This window comes from Siphateles boraxobius, unplaced genomic scaffold (assembly GCF_051911475.1).
Source record: "Siphateles boraxobius isolate OS27281-9 unplaced genomic scaffold, OSU_SipBor_1 32, whole genome shotgun sequence".
Lineage (NCBI taxonomy): Eukaryota > Metazoa > Chordata > Actinopteri > Cypriniformes > Leuciscidae > Siphateles > Siphateles boraxobius.
In genome coordinates, this window is record NW_027508942.1 from 1412310 (window position 1) to 1429017 (window position 16708).

The 16708-nt window shown below is 40.7% G+C and overlaps 1 protein-coding gene across 1 annotated transcript in view; it reads left to right on the forward strand.

Annotated features, from left to right (window-relative positions):
- The first annotated feature begins 1540 nt into the window (after window positions 1-1540).
- The window catches only part of rasgrf1 (Ras protein specific guanine nucleotide releasing factor 1), a 43330-nt gene continuing 28162 nt past the window's right edge, over window positions 1541-16708 (forward strand). Inside the window, exons 1-2 of the mRNA XM_077194438.1 lie at window positions 1541-2250; window positions 11563-11669. Of these exons, the coding sequence (XP_077050553.1) occupies window positions 1975-2250; window positions 11563-11669 (383 nt within the window). The 5' untranslated portion in view covers window positions 1541-1974. The remainder of the gene's footprint in view (window positions 2251-11562; window positions 11670-16708) is intronic.

Genomic DNA, 16708 nt, shown 5'->3' on the forward strand with positions numbered 1-16708 from the left:
CTAGCAGTCGACATCCACACAATTGATTACAGATAAATGCATTGGTCGGACAGTTCATGAAATAATTTATTTCTAAGGAAGGTGTACTGAGCTTGATTAGTGAGCTTAAATGATAATGTCGTTGGAAATAATGCTCAAAAACTTTCAATTCATGTTCCTTAAGGAAAATACTTTTGACTATAGGAGCAATTTGATAATCAACAGGCATTTTTCAATAGATAAGTTAAATGGTTATTTTAAGATATCCATCTCTGGCACTCCTCAGCCCATAGCATTAAAGGGATAGTTCACCCAAAAATGAAAATTCTGTCAGTAATTACTCACCCTCATGTTGTTCCAACCCCATAAGAACTTCGTTCATCTTCGGAACACAAATTAAGATATTTTTGATTAAATCTGAGAGCTGGATCACTCCTCCTTAGGCGTCTAAGGGATTGAAACTTGTTCCCCGAAAAGTTATTAAAGACATTGTTAAAATAGTCCAAGTGACTACAGTGGCTCAATCTTATATAACAATTACAATATATAACAATATAAAGATTGATCAACTCACACATCAGTTGAGGTAAACAGAAGCTCAAATATGTTCGCTTGACATGCGAGGACCAATGAGGTTCATTCTCGTGTTACGCATCACATTTGAGCTTCCGCAAGAATCAATGAGGTTTGTTCTGTCAAGCAGGTTCGGTCGAGCTTCTGTTTATGTTCGCTGATCAACGTTGATATTTGAATCAAAGATTAAATCAAATCTGTTCATCATATAAAGTGACGAGTATCTTTAGAAAATGTACGATCTCTTTATGAACTTTTTCAAGCATAAACTAGTTGTTGTGTAGCTGTCAACGGACAAAAAGCTCTCAGATTTCATCAAAAAGATCTTCATTTGTTTTACGAAGATGAACACAAGTCTTACAGGTTTGGAACGACATGAGGGTGAAAAATTTATGACAGAATTCTCATTTTTGTGTGAACTATCCCTTTAAACTTTGAGTAATTATTTATCATATGTAATTTCATTTTTTATTTATCATTTTATTTATTTAATTAGTTTGTAGTATCATATTTAAAGCCAATATAAAACGGAGAGTTCCATTGCATGCTTCTGTTATTTTTTACTTATTTAAATAACGTTTTAATTCTAAATTTAGAATTAATTTTTTTACTTATTTAGGTTTTTTTTATACATAGTCAACATGGCACTCTAATGTGAATGTATTATGGTGACTATAATATTTACAATTTAGCACAGCCTAAATTAACTTGTTGCTTTTTATAGCGTCATTTCTGTCATATACATTTTCTGGCATAGGTATGCCGCCTCTCTGTTACAATGAAATTCACCGTTTGTGGGAGCCTATAAATGCTACTTCAGATGCAGATTATGTGTTACGTTTAGTGTAGGCTAAACATAGCACGAAAGTCTAACGATGCTAATATTAATAGCACTACTGGTTCGTCGCATGAATCGAAAAAATGCAGCCGTCATCATCTATGCTGCAACAGATCTAAAATGAACTCAAGTGACTGTAAAAGTGTGTTTGACGCTCTGTCCGAGGTTCTGAAACCAGATCACGTGACGCCACTGCCTCGTTCAGCAGTGAGCGCGCGCACTGGTTTATAGAGAATTTCACGTGAGAACGCGACAAACCATCACTCGCATATACACTGAAGCCTACTTCTCTCCGCTCACCGAGTTACAGACGAGCTTACGGGAGGCATTGTGTATCTTTTTCCCATAGCTTGAACACAATCAACAACATTACGATGGTAGACTTTGGCATTCTTCGTTTTTCTCTGCGCTTCTTCCGTACTTCATGCCAAGGCGGTTATTGCAGTGGATGGGCAGAACGTGCCAGGCTTCGTTTCTAATCCATAAAGTGCCCGTCTGCTCGGGGATCTCGTGCTAAGAAGATGTAAGGATCGAAAAAAGCCGTCCCCCCCCCCCAAACAAAACCCAGCATATTCTTCACAAAAATGCAGAAGGGCATTCGACTTAATGATGGTCATGTCACCTACCTGGGTCTTTTGGCAAAGAAAGATGGCACGAGGCGAGGCTGTTTAAGCAAAAAGAGCTCAGACAACACAAAATGGCACACCAAGTGGTTTGCTCTGTTGCAAAATATGCTTTTTTATTTTGAAAGCGAGTCCAGCTCGCGACCTTCGGGATTATACCTGTTGGAGGGATGTGTGTGTGACAGGGCGCCCTCACCCAAACCTTCACTATCAGCCAAGGAGTGCTTAGAAAAACAGGTACGGAATGACAACTTTTGTGCATACTTCTGTAATGCTGATATAGACCGTTAGAATAGAGTTACTTTTGGGGCAGAGCAACTAAAAATGGGCATTTTCTGTTTCCAGCCAGCAGCGACTGGGGGTTTGTTTTATGCGTAAAAATGATGAGCATGCGCTCGAGACAACCAACAATTTTACCACCAGGCAGCATCTACTGCTTTGCTCAGTGCTCCGAGCTTCTTTTTTTTAAAATCTGATTTCGTTTACTTTTTTTCAAATAGGGGTTTTCTGTCATGTCTACTTTTCTTTGGAAATGAGCATATTTTGAGCGACATCACGTTACGTTACAGTTAAAGCCAATTACGTAGGCTATAGCCTACGTTACATAATATCCGTATGATTATTGATAAACTCACTCTTGGGTCACATAGACCTATGGACAAACCCAACCGTTGGTTTACATTTTTTAAACCCAACGGTTGGGTTTGTCCATATGTGACCCAAAGATAGGTTGAAACAACCCAGCATTTTAGAGCTAGATTCTTTGTGATTACATAAATTATAGGATAAATGAATTAGCCAACGAATATTATATGATTTACTTAGTCATTTAAAGGCCTGGTTCATTCAAGCAGTAAAAATGCTGTCATCATTTACTCACCCTCAATGTTTCAAACATTAGGCTACTTTCTTTCGTTAGTGAAACTCAAGAAAGAATCGAAAGCTTCAGTCACCACTCACTTTTATTGTATGGAAAACGAGAAAATGAAACCGAATGGTGACTAATGCTGTGAGTTCGTAACATTATGCCTTGCATTTCTCTTTGTCTTTCACTTAACACATAAAATAAGTAGAGGATAAAAGTATTTTAAGTAGGCCTTTTACAGCGGTTTATGCAGTAGCTGAACTTAATCGTCAGTAGCCTATCACGCTAACGGCAGTCAACAGTTTACCGACGTTCAGTGTTTTTCATCGTTTAATATCAGTTTAGCTTTCCAGGAAAAATTTATATTATTTTCCAGCGTTTCTCCTCAGAGACATTTAAGTTTACCCTGTTCCGCTCTCTACTTCACACAAGATAGAAAATGACGCTAGAGAAGCACTTTAAAAACCTCAGAGTCGCCATCATGCGGAAAACTGGCGTAGAATCCCAGTCTGTTTGACGTATTGATTTAATTCCCGAGCTGATATTAATAGCACCCTACCTTGGCAACTGCGTCTTCACAACGTGTTTAATAACAAATCGCTTCCAAAACTAAACTTTATGTTCACAAGACACTGGGCGTCTGGAAAGGTGTTATGTATGCAGCATTTTTATGTTCTTTGTTCGTGTTATTATGATCCATTATCCAGAGACGCTGCTGATTAGGCTAAACCCAGTGATTCCTTCAAATATGTCAGATATGTTAAAGTAGGCCATTTAATGTAGCCTAGTTATCATTGAAACAGTAATGTTTTGTGCCATTCTTGTTTGATTTCAGAGTGATTATGTATCAACATTTGTACATATCGATATGCTCCTAGGTAGCCTAACTTAAATGTGCACTCCACATTTTTTACTTGTTCAAATGTGATAGAGATACAGAAATTAATTACACTTTTGACAAAAAGGATTAAAATGATATGTGTCATAACTAACATGAGAAAAGCGGCTTTATTCTACGTGGTTGGTCTTCAATGGAGCCACTATGTTGAGATCACATGACCATCAGTGTCATGAAATAAAGTTCAACAGTGCCCGATCACTTTTTTTAGATGCCTTGGTTCAGCAAGTATTTTCTCCTTTGGGGTTGAAATATGTTTTTGTTAAAAGCAATGAACCATACCAGGTGAATCACAATAGGCCTACAAACTTTAATTTGAAGCAAGATATGTTTGACAATTGGACAAAAAGACACCAGTAAAAGACTGCGTAGTTAATGAGGGAAAGTACAGTGGCCGAGAGAGCTCCACATGCTGCAACTGAAGAAAACATGCAAATAGAAAAAAACACCAGTTTGACAACACATGTACTGCAAATACTCACAATGCAACCAAATACAGAAACGTGCTGCAAATAGCATTTATTTTGACCTGGTTTTAACCATTAATTAAGCAACAAAATGTATTTTCAATAACCTTAAATGTTATTTAGTTGTGAAAGTAAGTTACTAGCTTACATAACTTTTCGCAGTTAATTGTGTATTTCGTCAGATTACTTAGGCTAATAAATATATAAAAAGGAAAAGGAATCATATGATCAGGATGTTAAAATAAACAAAAACTCACCTTTCAGGTCATCGACAACACCACTGACAAGTAGACATTGAACAATAAGCTTGTCCTAGCCAGGTTTGTCACTTGTTGGGGTCCCCTGGAAACATTTTCGTTGTGGTTCATACGGTTTGCAGCATGTTTCTGTATTTGGTTGCGTCATGAGTATTTGCAGCACGTTTTGGTATTTGGTTGAGTTGTGAGTATTTGCAGCATGTTTCTGTATTTGGTTGCGTCATGAGTATTTCCAGCTCGTTTTGGTATTTGGTTGCGTTGTGAGTATTTGCAGCATGTTTCTGTATTTGGTTGCGTCATGAGTATTTCCAGCTCGTTTTCGTATTTGGTTGCGTTGTGAGTATTTGCAGCATGTTTCTAAATTTGGTTGCATCATGAGTATTTGCAGCACGTTTTGGTATTTGGTTGCGTTGTGAGTATTTGCAGCGTGTTTCTGTATTTGGTTGCGTCAATAGTATTTGCACGAGTTTCGGTATTTGGTTGTGTTGTGAGTTTTTGCTGCGCGTTTCTGTATTTGATTGCATTATGATGTTTTATTAACAAAGTTCGGGAGGAGCACGTTCAGATAATTAACCTAATTAGCACAAGAGGAGCACATTCAGTTAATTAACCTCATTAACAAGATAAGAGGTTTATAGACAGCAGACTTCTGTTTGTTGACAGTTTATCAGCATCCCTTCACCACCCCATTTCCTCACTTCTAGTTCTAACTATTCCTATCACAACTGGGGGGAGTACTATGGGTTCGGGCCAAAATCCCAGACAGCACGCAAAATACGCATAGGCATAACCTTTACTCTATTTAATTATGTGTAAGTGTGAACTTGTGAAGTGAGTATTTGCAGCACATGTGTTGTCAAGCTGATGTAGATGTTTTCTTGTTTTGCTGGTGTTTTCTCTATTTGCACGTTTTTTCTACAGTTGCAGCGCATTGAGCTCTCTCGGCCACTGTAAGAAAGAACTACAGTCCCATTAAGCATTTCGAACGACATAAATGAAAAAACAATGGATAAATATAAAACCTTTGATTTAAAGATTGAATTTTGTAGTTTTTTTGTAGGGAGATCGACTCAATTATGCTTGTCATGATTCTCTGATTGGTTGAGATTTATTTGCAGAATCATGGGTAATGTAGTTTTTACCTGTTCATCAGATTATTTAAAAAATGTTTAAATAATGGGCTAATTGCTCCGAAAAAAGCATTTAGCTTTGATTAAAAACCTCAGAGCTCACATGTCTTTCTTTAAAGTTTTGTAAGTTATTATTAAAAATCAATTCCCCTTTGGAAAAATGAATGGGATTTTTACTTCCTGAACCCGACTGTTGAAATTTATTGGACCTGGTTACTAATAATAACAATTATAATATCAATAATAATCATTTCACTTTTTAAACCCTTTTTCCAATGTTTACAAATTATAAACATAAAAGTATGGTATGGATCAGCATGTGTGTTAGACGAGTTATGAGTGGAAAAATAAAATGTCCTCTCAAGCGGTGTGTGCTGAAGTGATGACCTGGAGCTACACAAAGCGAGGACAAACGGCAGGACGTCAAGTGGTGGCCATGGCCGACACACCACCAAATGTCTACGCCTAAGACACAGCCGCACTGCATTGAACAGGGAGAGAGATTACGACATACGGTGCACCAGAACGAACCCCCCAACAATGCATAAAATTTGGTGGGAAGTCCAAGAATGTGGACTTTATAGATGTGTGCAAAAAAAATATTGACGTAAAAGATTGAAAGCAGTTTAAACCTATAGGTGTCAGTATAAGAGCCATTGAAAAACAAAAACTTAATATTCAGCAACCTGATGCGACAGCGACTTAATCAATGCAGCCATATGGCAATCTGAGGCATACACTATTTAGAATAGTTCATGAAACAAAATCTCTAAAAAACTGCATCAGTTCTTCCTTGTTTTACAAGCACGTCTTTTGACTACAAGCCAGTGGTGGAGACTCGCATAGCTGAAGATGTTTTACCTTGGTTAAACCTGCCTAGCTGTGTCTTAAGACTGCAGTCACAGTGCTTGTGTGTGTGTGTGTGTGTGTGTGTGTGTGTGTGTGTGTGTGTGTGTGTGTGTGTGTGTGTGTGTGTGTGTGTAAGGACCGCAATTCAACGTGAGTCTTGGACCTTCCTGTGAACAGCTGTCCCTGTGCTGACAAAGCAGGATGCGGCATGGAGTTTGATGCTGTGCATGTCTGTCATCCTCTGAAGAACAGAGCGTAGTTAGAGCGACGTTAAATCACAATCAACGACTCGGTGTTAGACTTCACGCACGCTTCACCCTTTATATTAGGCATGCAAACTGTAACCTCATTCAGTGTAAGTCATTTGCATGAATAATTTACCCTGGCAAGCTTTGTGTTTTCACTCAAAATGCATAAATGTAAGTTACCTGCCATTTGTCTAATACTTGCCTTCAGCAGAGCAGTCAATACTTTCATTGGTCTTCCACTTGTATCTTATTCACATATTTAAAGTGTAACTTTGCTGATTTTCAACCAGCTTTGTATTGTTAAAATGTCGGTTGTATATGTAAATGAGCAATGTTTACTCGTTCTATGTGTTACCTGGACTGAGAAATTTGACGTTTATTTGTCAGCAAAAGTCACACTTTTGATGCAGCTTGTTTCAGCCACAGAATAAAAAAATAGACTTTTTATCTCACAATTCTGACTTTTTTTGTTCGCAATTGCGGAATATAAACTTGCCATTTCTAGAACTATTATTGTAAGGGAAGGTTGAACACAGAAATTTGTATAACACTTTGTCTACTCTTTAAACAGCATTTTGAAAAAATTGGAAGCGGAGCTGACGGAACGGCAGTTTCTTTCAGTTTTTCCCTCCGTTTGGCGATAAACACTGTGTTCGTAGTCATCCAGTTTGAAATGTTGACTACAAACACAGACTTTTTTCAGATTTTCCGTCACTGCATTCTCTCCATTTTTCGATTCTTTACAGCCTTTATCCACTGCCTACAACGAGCTGGATCCTTCTCTGGAAACTGACATTAACTCACTCCCGCTAAACGTTTACTCTTTGAATTCTTTCACCCGGGAACAATACAAGTCAACGGCATTGTGACTAAAAGTTTCCTAAGAAGTATTTTCTACTAAAGCAAGGTGACTCTGGTAAGCGTATCCATAGTAGAGTGGTAGGAGTGGTCTTGGACGGCAACATGCCCAGTGCATTGTGGGTGTTGAAGTTTTTCTAAGTATTTGGCAAAAGGAAAGACAACCCCCTTTTTTTCTCTGTTTTCTCTATTCAGGTAGCACCGATTAAAAAAAAAAAGTTTCCCCTTTCTACTGTATAGGCAGACAAGTTTTATTGAAAGACCCTTTTGACAGCAGTGAACCCCTTTAATGAACACATAGCAATAATTTTAGATAATAAAAACATTCATCAACAGTCATTATTTTCGTTTAAAATTTGCCCATTCGACTTTCTAAATGCATGTAATTGATCTTATTTTGAATGATTCATCTATATTTTTTATTTATTTATCTCTTTATTTTGGCTTCTCTTTGGTGACTTCTTCAATCATTTAGTCCCTTGTGTAGTTAAATCCCTACATCAGGATCGGATGTTTTTTAGTCCCTGATTATTACCTTCATTAGATCAGATCTAAAGTCTGTAGACCTAATGAGGTTCTTGTAACCTCTTATAATCTCAATGTAGTATTTGTTCCATATTCATTTTTAGCTTTATACTTTCCCTCTATTACTCCAGGTGTGCCAACTCACAGAAATAGGAGCAAAATAGTGGGACGCTCTAAGAAATCTAGAGTTTGGCAATACACAGATGTGCCGGTGTATATTTACTTTCTTTTTTAGGGAAAAAATCAGCCCAATTCAGTCTGTACAGATTATAATGTGTGTACAGACCGGTCTCCACAGCTTTGCTTGGAAATTCATTTTAATTTCCAATTGTGTGTGTGTGTGTGTGTGTGTGTGTGTGTGTGTGTGTGTGTGTGTGTGTGTGTGTGTGTGTGTGTGTGTGTGTGTGTGTGTGTGTGTGTGTGTGTGTGTGTGTGTTGTATGCTGTTGTTTTTTTTAGATTGCAGTGTTCATGGCTATTTTCTAATCTGAAAAAGCACTTACTCAGCACAAAGGGTTTGGGCAATCTGCTCATCACAAATTTACGTTTTATTGAAAACCATCCTGCTACCTTTTCTTTCATTGTCATTGTATTTACATAGCAATCACTGCTCTACCATTCATTTATAGGCCCTTCTTTAATATATCTGCATTTGAGCCCATGGTTCCTATGGCAACTCCTATTTGCATGAGAAAAAGAGTGGTTGGAGGGATGGTGTGTCTGTGTGTGTGTTGCGGGAGCATGTAGCAGTGCGTTGCGCCTCCTTCATTAATGCTAACGCTGTTTGGGCTAAATTTGTTCTGTTCAGTACCTCTGAGGGGTCAGGGCCCATTTATAGCAAAACACTCATCTCTCTTTTGGGAACAGTTGCATTTCTGCAGTTCAACAGAATGAGCGAGTGCATGTAGACTTACTGATGCTTGCTATTTTGGTCTCCTTGCAGATTGCACTTGCATTAGTGCTCAAGACAGACATAATACAGTTTGTTCTTTACAGAGGAACGGGAACATGAAGAATGATGAAAAAAAAAAAAACCCGGCATACACCTTACTAAAGCTGTGCGTTATGGATTTGACTTGTAACAGAATCACAATGGTACACTTTTATTCTTTTAAAAGCCATTTTTTTCCCACAACCATGGTTCACTTCATTTAGCGAAGGCTGACGTGACAGGTAAGTAACAGGTTGCAACAAACAGGGAGATACTGTATGGTTGTCTGATGAAAGAATCTGAAACAACCTGTCTGAACTCATACATTATACAGCAATTTTCATAATGTTTTTTATTTACAATTCATTTGTTTCATTTACGCACACGACCGTGATCATTTTTGAATGCCATATGCTTTATTTGAAGCACCCTATCCTCCATTATCTGAATTAGTAATAGTCACTGTTTTCTGATTTTTAGGCTTGCAAGTTGCAGCACATTTGGTTCGATATTGCCAGTTTATTCTGTCATTAATGGGTTTTGCAAGATTTTTTTTTAAAGATTGTTCTTCATGTGTCCCATATTGTCCCATACTTTTTTCCAAAAAAAGTAATCTTTATTGTGTGTGTGCGTGCGCGCGTGCGGGTGGGTGTGTGCGCGCTCAAAAACAGTTAGGTAAGTAAATATACTCAGCTATAAATTGAAAAGATTAAGACAGCTTTGAGTCTTGACCTTGCTCATGGAAAGGAAATGGTAAAAGAAACAACGTACTTCAACCAGGAGAATTATGTAACAATATATCTAACAATATGACATGTCTAAAAGATCAGACCCATTAATCTCTGGTTTGTGCAGAAAACTTGTTTATCAATGTGATCAATCCCTAATTCACCCAAGATCAACCACAACTGACTGTTTGCTGAACTCCACCCACCTTAGTCACTGTTGTTCGCTGAGTCAAGCTTTACAGAATTTCACACAGGAATGAATTGATTAATTTTTTTAGATAGATTTCTCTCTCTCTCATTTTTAGAGTAAAACATCGGTGAACCGAGATGTCTCATACGTCTCTACAATACTTGTCACCTACATAAATTTACCTTGGAGTAAATGTGTGCTTACTGATATTATACATGTTCTTTTGTGAATGAGAAGTGACACAAAGTCTAATCCAAGGGATGCACTTCTCAACATTTATTTAAAAAAAAAAATGTTTTTACCCATGCAAGTATTTTTCTTGAATAATAATTTTTTTTCAGCACTGTTTTCCAAATATATTATACAGGGATCTGTGCATTTGGACCTCTCTGCTTCCAGTGGGTCTCTCCACTGCATGAGACAAAAGAGTGTGATGTAATTTAGCAGCGCTGAGGCGTCTTGAAGGTCTGCCATGCAGCAGAAATGGAGGTTGTTGGGGATTCAGTGCTAAGGCCTGGCTTTCTGAAATGAAGAGAGACGGGTTGCACATACAGAGCCATAGCCACTAGCGCACGGAGTTGCTAGGTAACAGGTAGCATACAGTTATGTAATGCGCCATGCTCCCAGTTTACGTGTTTTATGGTATTCCTCTGGAGAGCTGGAGCTATCTCAGGCACAGGGAAGTTTCCCTCAGACCCAGCAGATCCTGTGTTCTTTGAACTCTTCATGCACTCGCACTCACCAGTCTGAAAGATCAGGGAGGTGTCTGGTGTTCTCGGTGAAATTATGCATGGTGTACTATGTCATATTTGCATATGCAAAGGAGTTTTTGTTTGTATTTTATGTTGTACCATCCTGAGATGCTGGGCTTGCGGTACTGGAAGATTCACTGAAATGCCACATTCAAAGCTTTCATAAAAACGTGTTAATTTGTGCCAATTGTCTTCAGCTCCTTGGCAAATGCACAATGCAGTTCAAACATTGACTCTATTAAGAAATTATTGCGAAATAACCCGAAACAGGGTAAGGACCCTGACACAAAACGGGTGGTTTTATATCAGCCTAGCATTATCCATTTGTGTTGTTGTTGTTGTTTTTTTACATGGCTATTTATTAGATAAATACATATAAATAGATATATTTCCAATAAATGCTGTTATTTAGAATTTTCTGTTCATCAAAAAATTTATAACAGTTTCCACAAAAAAATATTAAGCAGCACAACTATTTTCAACATTGATAATAATAATAAATGTAGAGAAGTATAATAAGAAATGCAGCCTTGGTGAGCATACGAGTCTTCACAACTTGAAGATTTTCTGTATTCGGGTCGCAGTGATATTGCCAACTTATGCCAAGGGTTATTCCTCAACATCTTTTGTTGATCCTGGAACAACATTCCTACCCAAAAACATAGTCCTAACCCTATCTCTACCCCTAAACCTAACCCTACCCATAACTTATCCCTAAAATCAGAGGGAAATGATAAGTGATTAAGAGTGGTTTAGAAGCTCCTAACCCTCTTTGTAAGCCTAAACTTGGCATTGACTGTAAACCTATCCCTCAAAGCTGATTGGTTGATTTCTGTTCTGTCTGTTTTACAGTATTATTTCACTGTCAGCTTCAACCATGAGAATCAGAAGGCTGTGGAGCTTCGTACAGAAGACGTTAAGGACTGCGATGAATGGGTGGCAGCAATATCACATGCCAGGTGAGCAAACTCTTTCAGTGATTTTAAGATCATATATAGTGTCAGTTGTCTACTTCAGAGCAAAAAGGAAAAGAGATTAAGTCACTATGTTTATTATGCACATGCTGTGAATATTTCAGAAATCAACTGAACGTGTGATTTCTGTAAGATCACTCCTCATTCCTTGGATTTTCCCTGTTATGTTGGGATGTGCTTAGGGATAAGTTGAGTCGGACTAGAACTTGCCTACAGAGAGAAAAAGACCGTCTTCTCATAATGACAGAGTTCTCTACTTTTGTTTATGCTTCCTATTGTCACATTCACCGCCTTCTTCGTCTGTGTCTTCACTACACTTCCCAGAATCCCCTGTCATCATCACCTGCACCTGCGCCTCATCACCCTCATCATCATCATCACGTCACCTGTTGTCCTTGTCATTATCTGTGTATTTAAGTTCCCCTCTCACTCCTTTTCATGGCTGGTTATTGTTTGCTCACTAGCACACTGTTCTGTTTGTCTGGAAATTTACTGGAAATAAATCCTTGCTATTTTGTATCTCCGCGTACCGTCATCTTCATTCATCCACCATCGGACATTACAGAATAACCAGCCAAAAGGATATGAAGGATCGCATCCGGTTCATCAACTTGGCTCAGGAGAACCACGATGTCCTGGAGTTCTCCAGAAAGTTTTTTCATCTCGCCCTCAGCAGTTCCCTGGAGGATGAAACCCTCAGCACCCTGTTCCGGATTGGGATCACATTCCATCGTTCCCTCGACGAGTCCGGGTCCGGAACGCCACCGTCTCCAGCCATCTTCACCACGCCATCCATCCTCATCCATAGCCCAGTCACTAGATCAGTCTATGGAAGTCCAGGGTTGATGTCCAGCGTGGCCGATTTCCCACTGATGTCAGTGCGTGCCGCCAAATGGACCATCCAGCCAGAGTCTCGTCCTGTTGAGCCTTCACCGCTGGTTCTGTCCAGCTCAGAGCCTTCGCAGCTGGTCCCGTCCAGCGCAGAGCCCTCACCGCTGGTCCCGTCCAGTACAGGTTCTTCACCGCTGGTCCCATCAAGCACAGAGCCTTCACCGCTGGTCCCGTCCAGCACAGAGCCTTCACCGCTGGTCCCGTCCAGCACCGAGCCTTCACCGCTGGTCCCGTCCAGCACCGAGCCTTCACCGCTGGTCCCGTCCAGCACCGAGCCTTCACCGCTGGTCCCGTCCAGCACCGAGCCTTCACCGCTGGTCCCGTCCAGCACCGAGCCTTCACCGCTGGTCCCGTCCAGCACCGAGCCTTCACCGCTGGTCCCGTCCAGCACAGAGCCTTCACCGCTGGTCCCGTCCAGCACTGAGCCTTCTCCGCTGGTCCCGTCCAGCACAAAGCTTCCTTCGCCGCTGGTCCCGTCCAGCTCAGAGCTTTCTTCGCCGCTGGTCCCGTCCAGCCCAGAGCTTTCTTCGCCGCTGGTTCCGTCCAGCTCAGAGCCCTCTTCGCCGCTGGTTCCGTCCAGCTCAGAGCCCTCTTCGCCGCTGGTCCTGCCCAGCTCAAAGCCCTCTTCGCCGCTGGTCCTACCCAGCTCAAAGCCCTTTTCGCCGCTGGTCTTGTCCAGCCCTGACATGCCACCCGAAGGGTCTTCACCGCCACGGTCGCCTGAAGTACCTCACCACCATGGCCGATCGAAGGGTCCTCACCGCCATGGCCGATCGAAGGGTCCTCACCACCATGGCCACCCGAGGGGTCCTCACCGCCATGGCCGCCCGAAGGGTCCTCACCGCCATGGTCACCCGAAGGGTCCTCACCGCCATGGTCACTCGAGGGGTCCTCACCACCATGGTCACCCGAAGGGTCCTCACCGCCATGGTCACCCGAAGGGTCCTCACCGCCATGGTCACTCGAGGGGTCCTCACCACCACGGCCACCCGTAGGGTCTTCACCGCCATGGCCACCCGAAGGGTCCTTACCGCCATGGCCACCAAAGGGGTCCTCACTGCCATGGCCGCCCGAAGGGTCCTCACCGCCATGGCCGCCCGAAGGGTCCTCACCGCCATGGCCGCCCGTAGGGTCTTCACCACCACGGCCACCCGTAGGGTCTTCACCGCCATGGCCACCCGAAGGGTCCTTACCGCCATGGCCGCCCGAAGGGTCCTCACCGCCATGGTCACCCGTAGGGTCCTCACCGCCATGGTAGCCTGAGGGGTCCTCACCGCCACGGCCGCCCGAAGGGTCTTCACCGTCACGGTCACCCGAAGGGTCTTCACCGGCACGGCCGCCTTCTCGTCCTGTTCCGCCCTGGCCGCCTGCACGTCCTGCTCCGCCCTGGCCGCCTGCACGTCCTGCTCCGCCCTGGCTGCCTGCACGTCCTGCTCCACCCTGGCCGCCTGCACGTCCTGCTCCGTCCTGGCCGCCTGGACGTCCTGCTCCACCCTGGCCGCCTGTACCATCCTGGAGTCCTTCCAGCTGCACCCGGTCCGCCTTCCCGTCACGGACTCCAGGATGCCCACTCCCTGGAGTTATGTCACATTCACCGCCTTCTTCGTCTGTGTCTTCACTACACTTCCCAGAATCCCCTGTTATCATCACCTGCACCTGCGCCTCATCACCCTCATCATCATCATCACGTCACCTGTTGTCCTTGTCATTATCTGTGTATTTAAGTTCCCCTCTCACTCCTTTTCATGGCTGGTTATTGTTTTTGCACTAGCACACTGTTCTGTTTGTCTGGAAATTTACTTATTGGAATAAATCCTTGCTATTTTGTATCTCCGCGTACCGTCATCTTCATTCATCCACCATCGGACATTACACCTATTATGTTCCATTCACAGCTTAAATGTGATGGGGAAAATGAATACAGAGGATGATTTTTTGCGAATTGGACAGATTCCATGTCTCATTATCTATAATTAGCCTGAAGCTTGTTTAAGCAGTCTTGGATGTTGCAGAGGTGCTGCTGGGAATATTGTTTATTTTTAGTAATGAACATTGAATTTGAATTCCCTGTTGGGAACTAACAAACAAAGCACAACAATGTTGTGTCATTAATAACAAAGAGCCGTTATGCAGTCAAGGATTTATGTGCATTTTGCAGTTTGTTTATGTTCATGTGAGAGTTAAGGGAAATAATGCATATTTATATACAACACACAGTATAACTGTTTCAAAAATCAATTTAATTGTTTTATATGATAGAAGTTTTAATAAAAAAAAAAATTAGATCAGAAAATGGTTTGGGCTTGTTGGTTTCTAGTTCATCTAGTTGCATGAACTGACTTATAAAAATGATGGTTGTAGGTATTTTGCTCAATATTATGCAGTTCTTATAGAAATGTTCTGAAATTGAATAACGAATCACTATTTTTCACTAACGGCAACAATGATCCCCATTCATACGGATCCGCAAAATGTGAAAATTTTGCAAATTTCGCAAAATGTGAAAAATGTGAAAATGTGACAACTAAAAACGCCATATTAGGCCAGTAGTTGTCACTTTGTAAAGAACCACTTCATCCCTATAGACTGCATGCACATGAGATCATCATTTTCAAAAATTTGCGTTTTTGTAGGCAGCGCCGCCGCTCCCACCACGCGCATCACGCGCTGTGCGTAGGGCACCAAGTGCTGAGGGGGGCACCAAAAATAGCCTAATGAAAAATCAATCATCATATCATAGTCATAATAATTATAGTGCCGATATTATTTCATTATAGAAATATTATTAGGCACTTTTTAGGGATGTATATAACAAGACAGCCGGAACAAGAGTATTTAATTGCTCTAGAAAGTAACGATGGTGCCGCTGCCGCCTCAGTGTTCCGTTGGATTGCGCGTTAAAAAGTTAAAGTTAAACCGGCAAAAATAAACGTTTTTTTTTTCCCGGGGGCGGGGGGCACCATAAAGGAATTATGCTTAGGGCACCAAAATGTCTAGCAGCGGTACTGTTTGTAGTTTACACGGAGATGTTAACGTTTTTCAAAAACTTCCACTTTGAATCTCATTTTCAAAAGTTTGCATTTTCACGTTGCCAAACCATCGGTAACGTGTAAATGAGCAACCAAAACGCATAAAAAGCTTTGAGTTTTTAGATGAAACCTGTGTAAATGGCCCATTGAGACATCTGTGCCATTGTTGGAAAAGGCATGACTTTAAGATTTAAGATTATTTAAGGGGAAAATATAGCAACAGAATTAACATATTTACAAAATAAGGGCACATGAATGCCAACAGTGGGAAACTACATTTCCCATCATTCCCTGTGTCAACTGTAATCATACACCTCATGCAGATTGTTTACTCTTAATTTTGATGAACCATCACTAAAAACACACCCTGCCTTTGTGAAAAACAGAAAAAGAAATATGAGATTGCCAAACACATCCATATTATTATTGACTTTTGTATTATTAGTGAATTTATTTCACTAATTTATGTAAAGTTTATCAAAAGTTTGAGGTCAGTAAGATTTCAAAGAAAATTCTTCAATACAGCATTAAATTAATAAAAAGTGTCAGCAAAATATATAATAATTTATGTTGTAATGCTGGTCTTTTTAACATATTCATCAAAGAGTTTTTTTATCATTGTTTACACAAAAAATAGTGAAAAACATTGACTATAATAAGAAATGTTTCTTGAGCACCAAATCAGCATATTAGATGGATTTCTGAAGGATCATGTGACACTGAAACATTCAGTTTGGACATCACAGGCATAAATTGCTATTTAAAATATATTAAAATAGAACATTTTATTTCTCAAAATAGTTTTTGCTCAATATTTCAATGTCTATATTTCTCAGTATTTTTGATCAAATAAATGCAGCCATTAGTGGACCATAAGAGACTTTCAAAAAAATGCATAAAGCCTAAACTTTTGAATGGTACTGTACGTTTGGCTTGTTTGGTTCATGCATCGGGTTATTTCATTAATTAAGTATAAAAAAACTAATTGAAACCCCAACAGCTTCACACAGAAGTTTAGTGGATATCAAACAAGACACACTCAGAAGTCTCTCGTTCATAATCAGCAGGTCTAGTTTATTTCGAAGAAGAGCGGGTCTTGTGTTT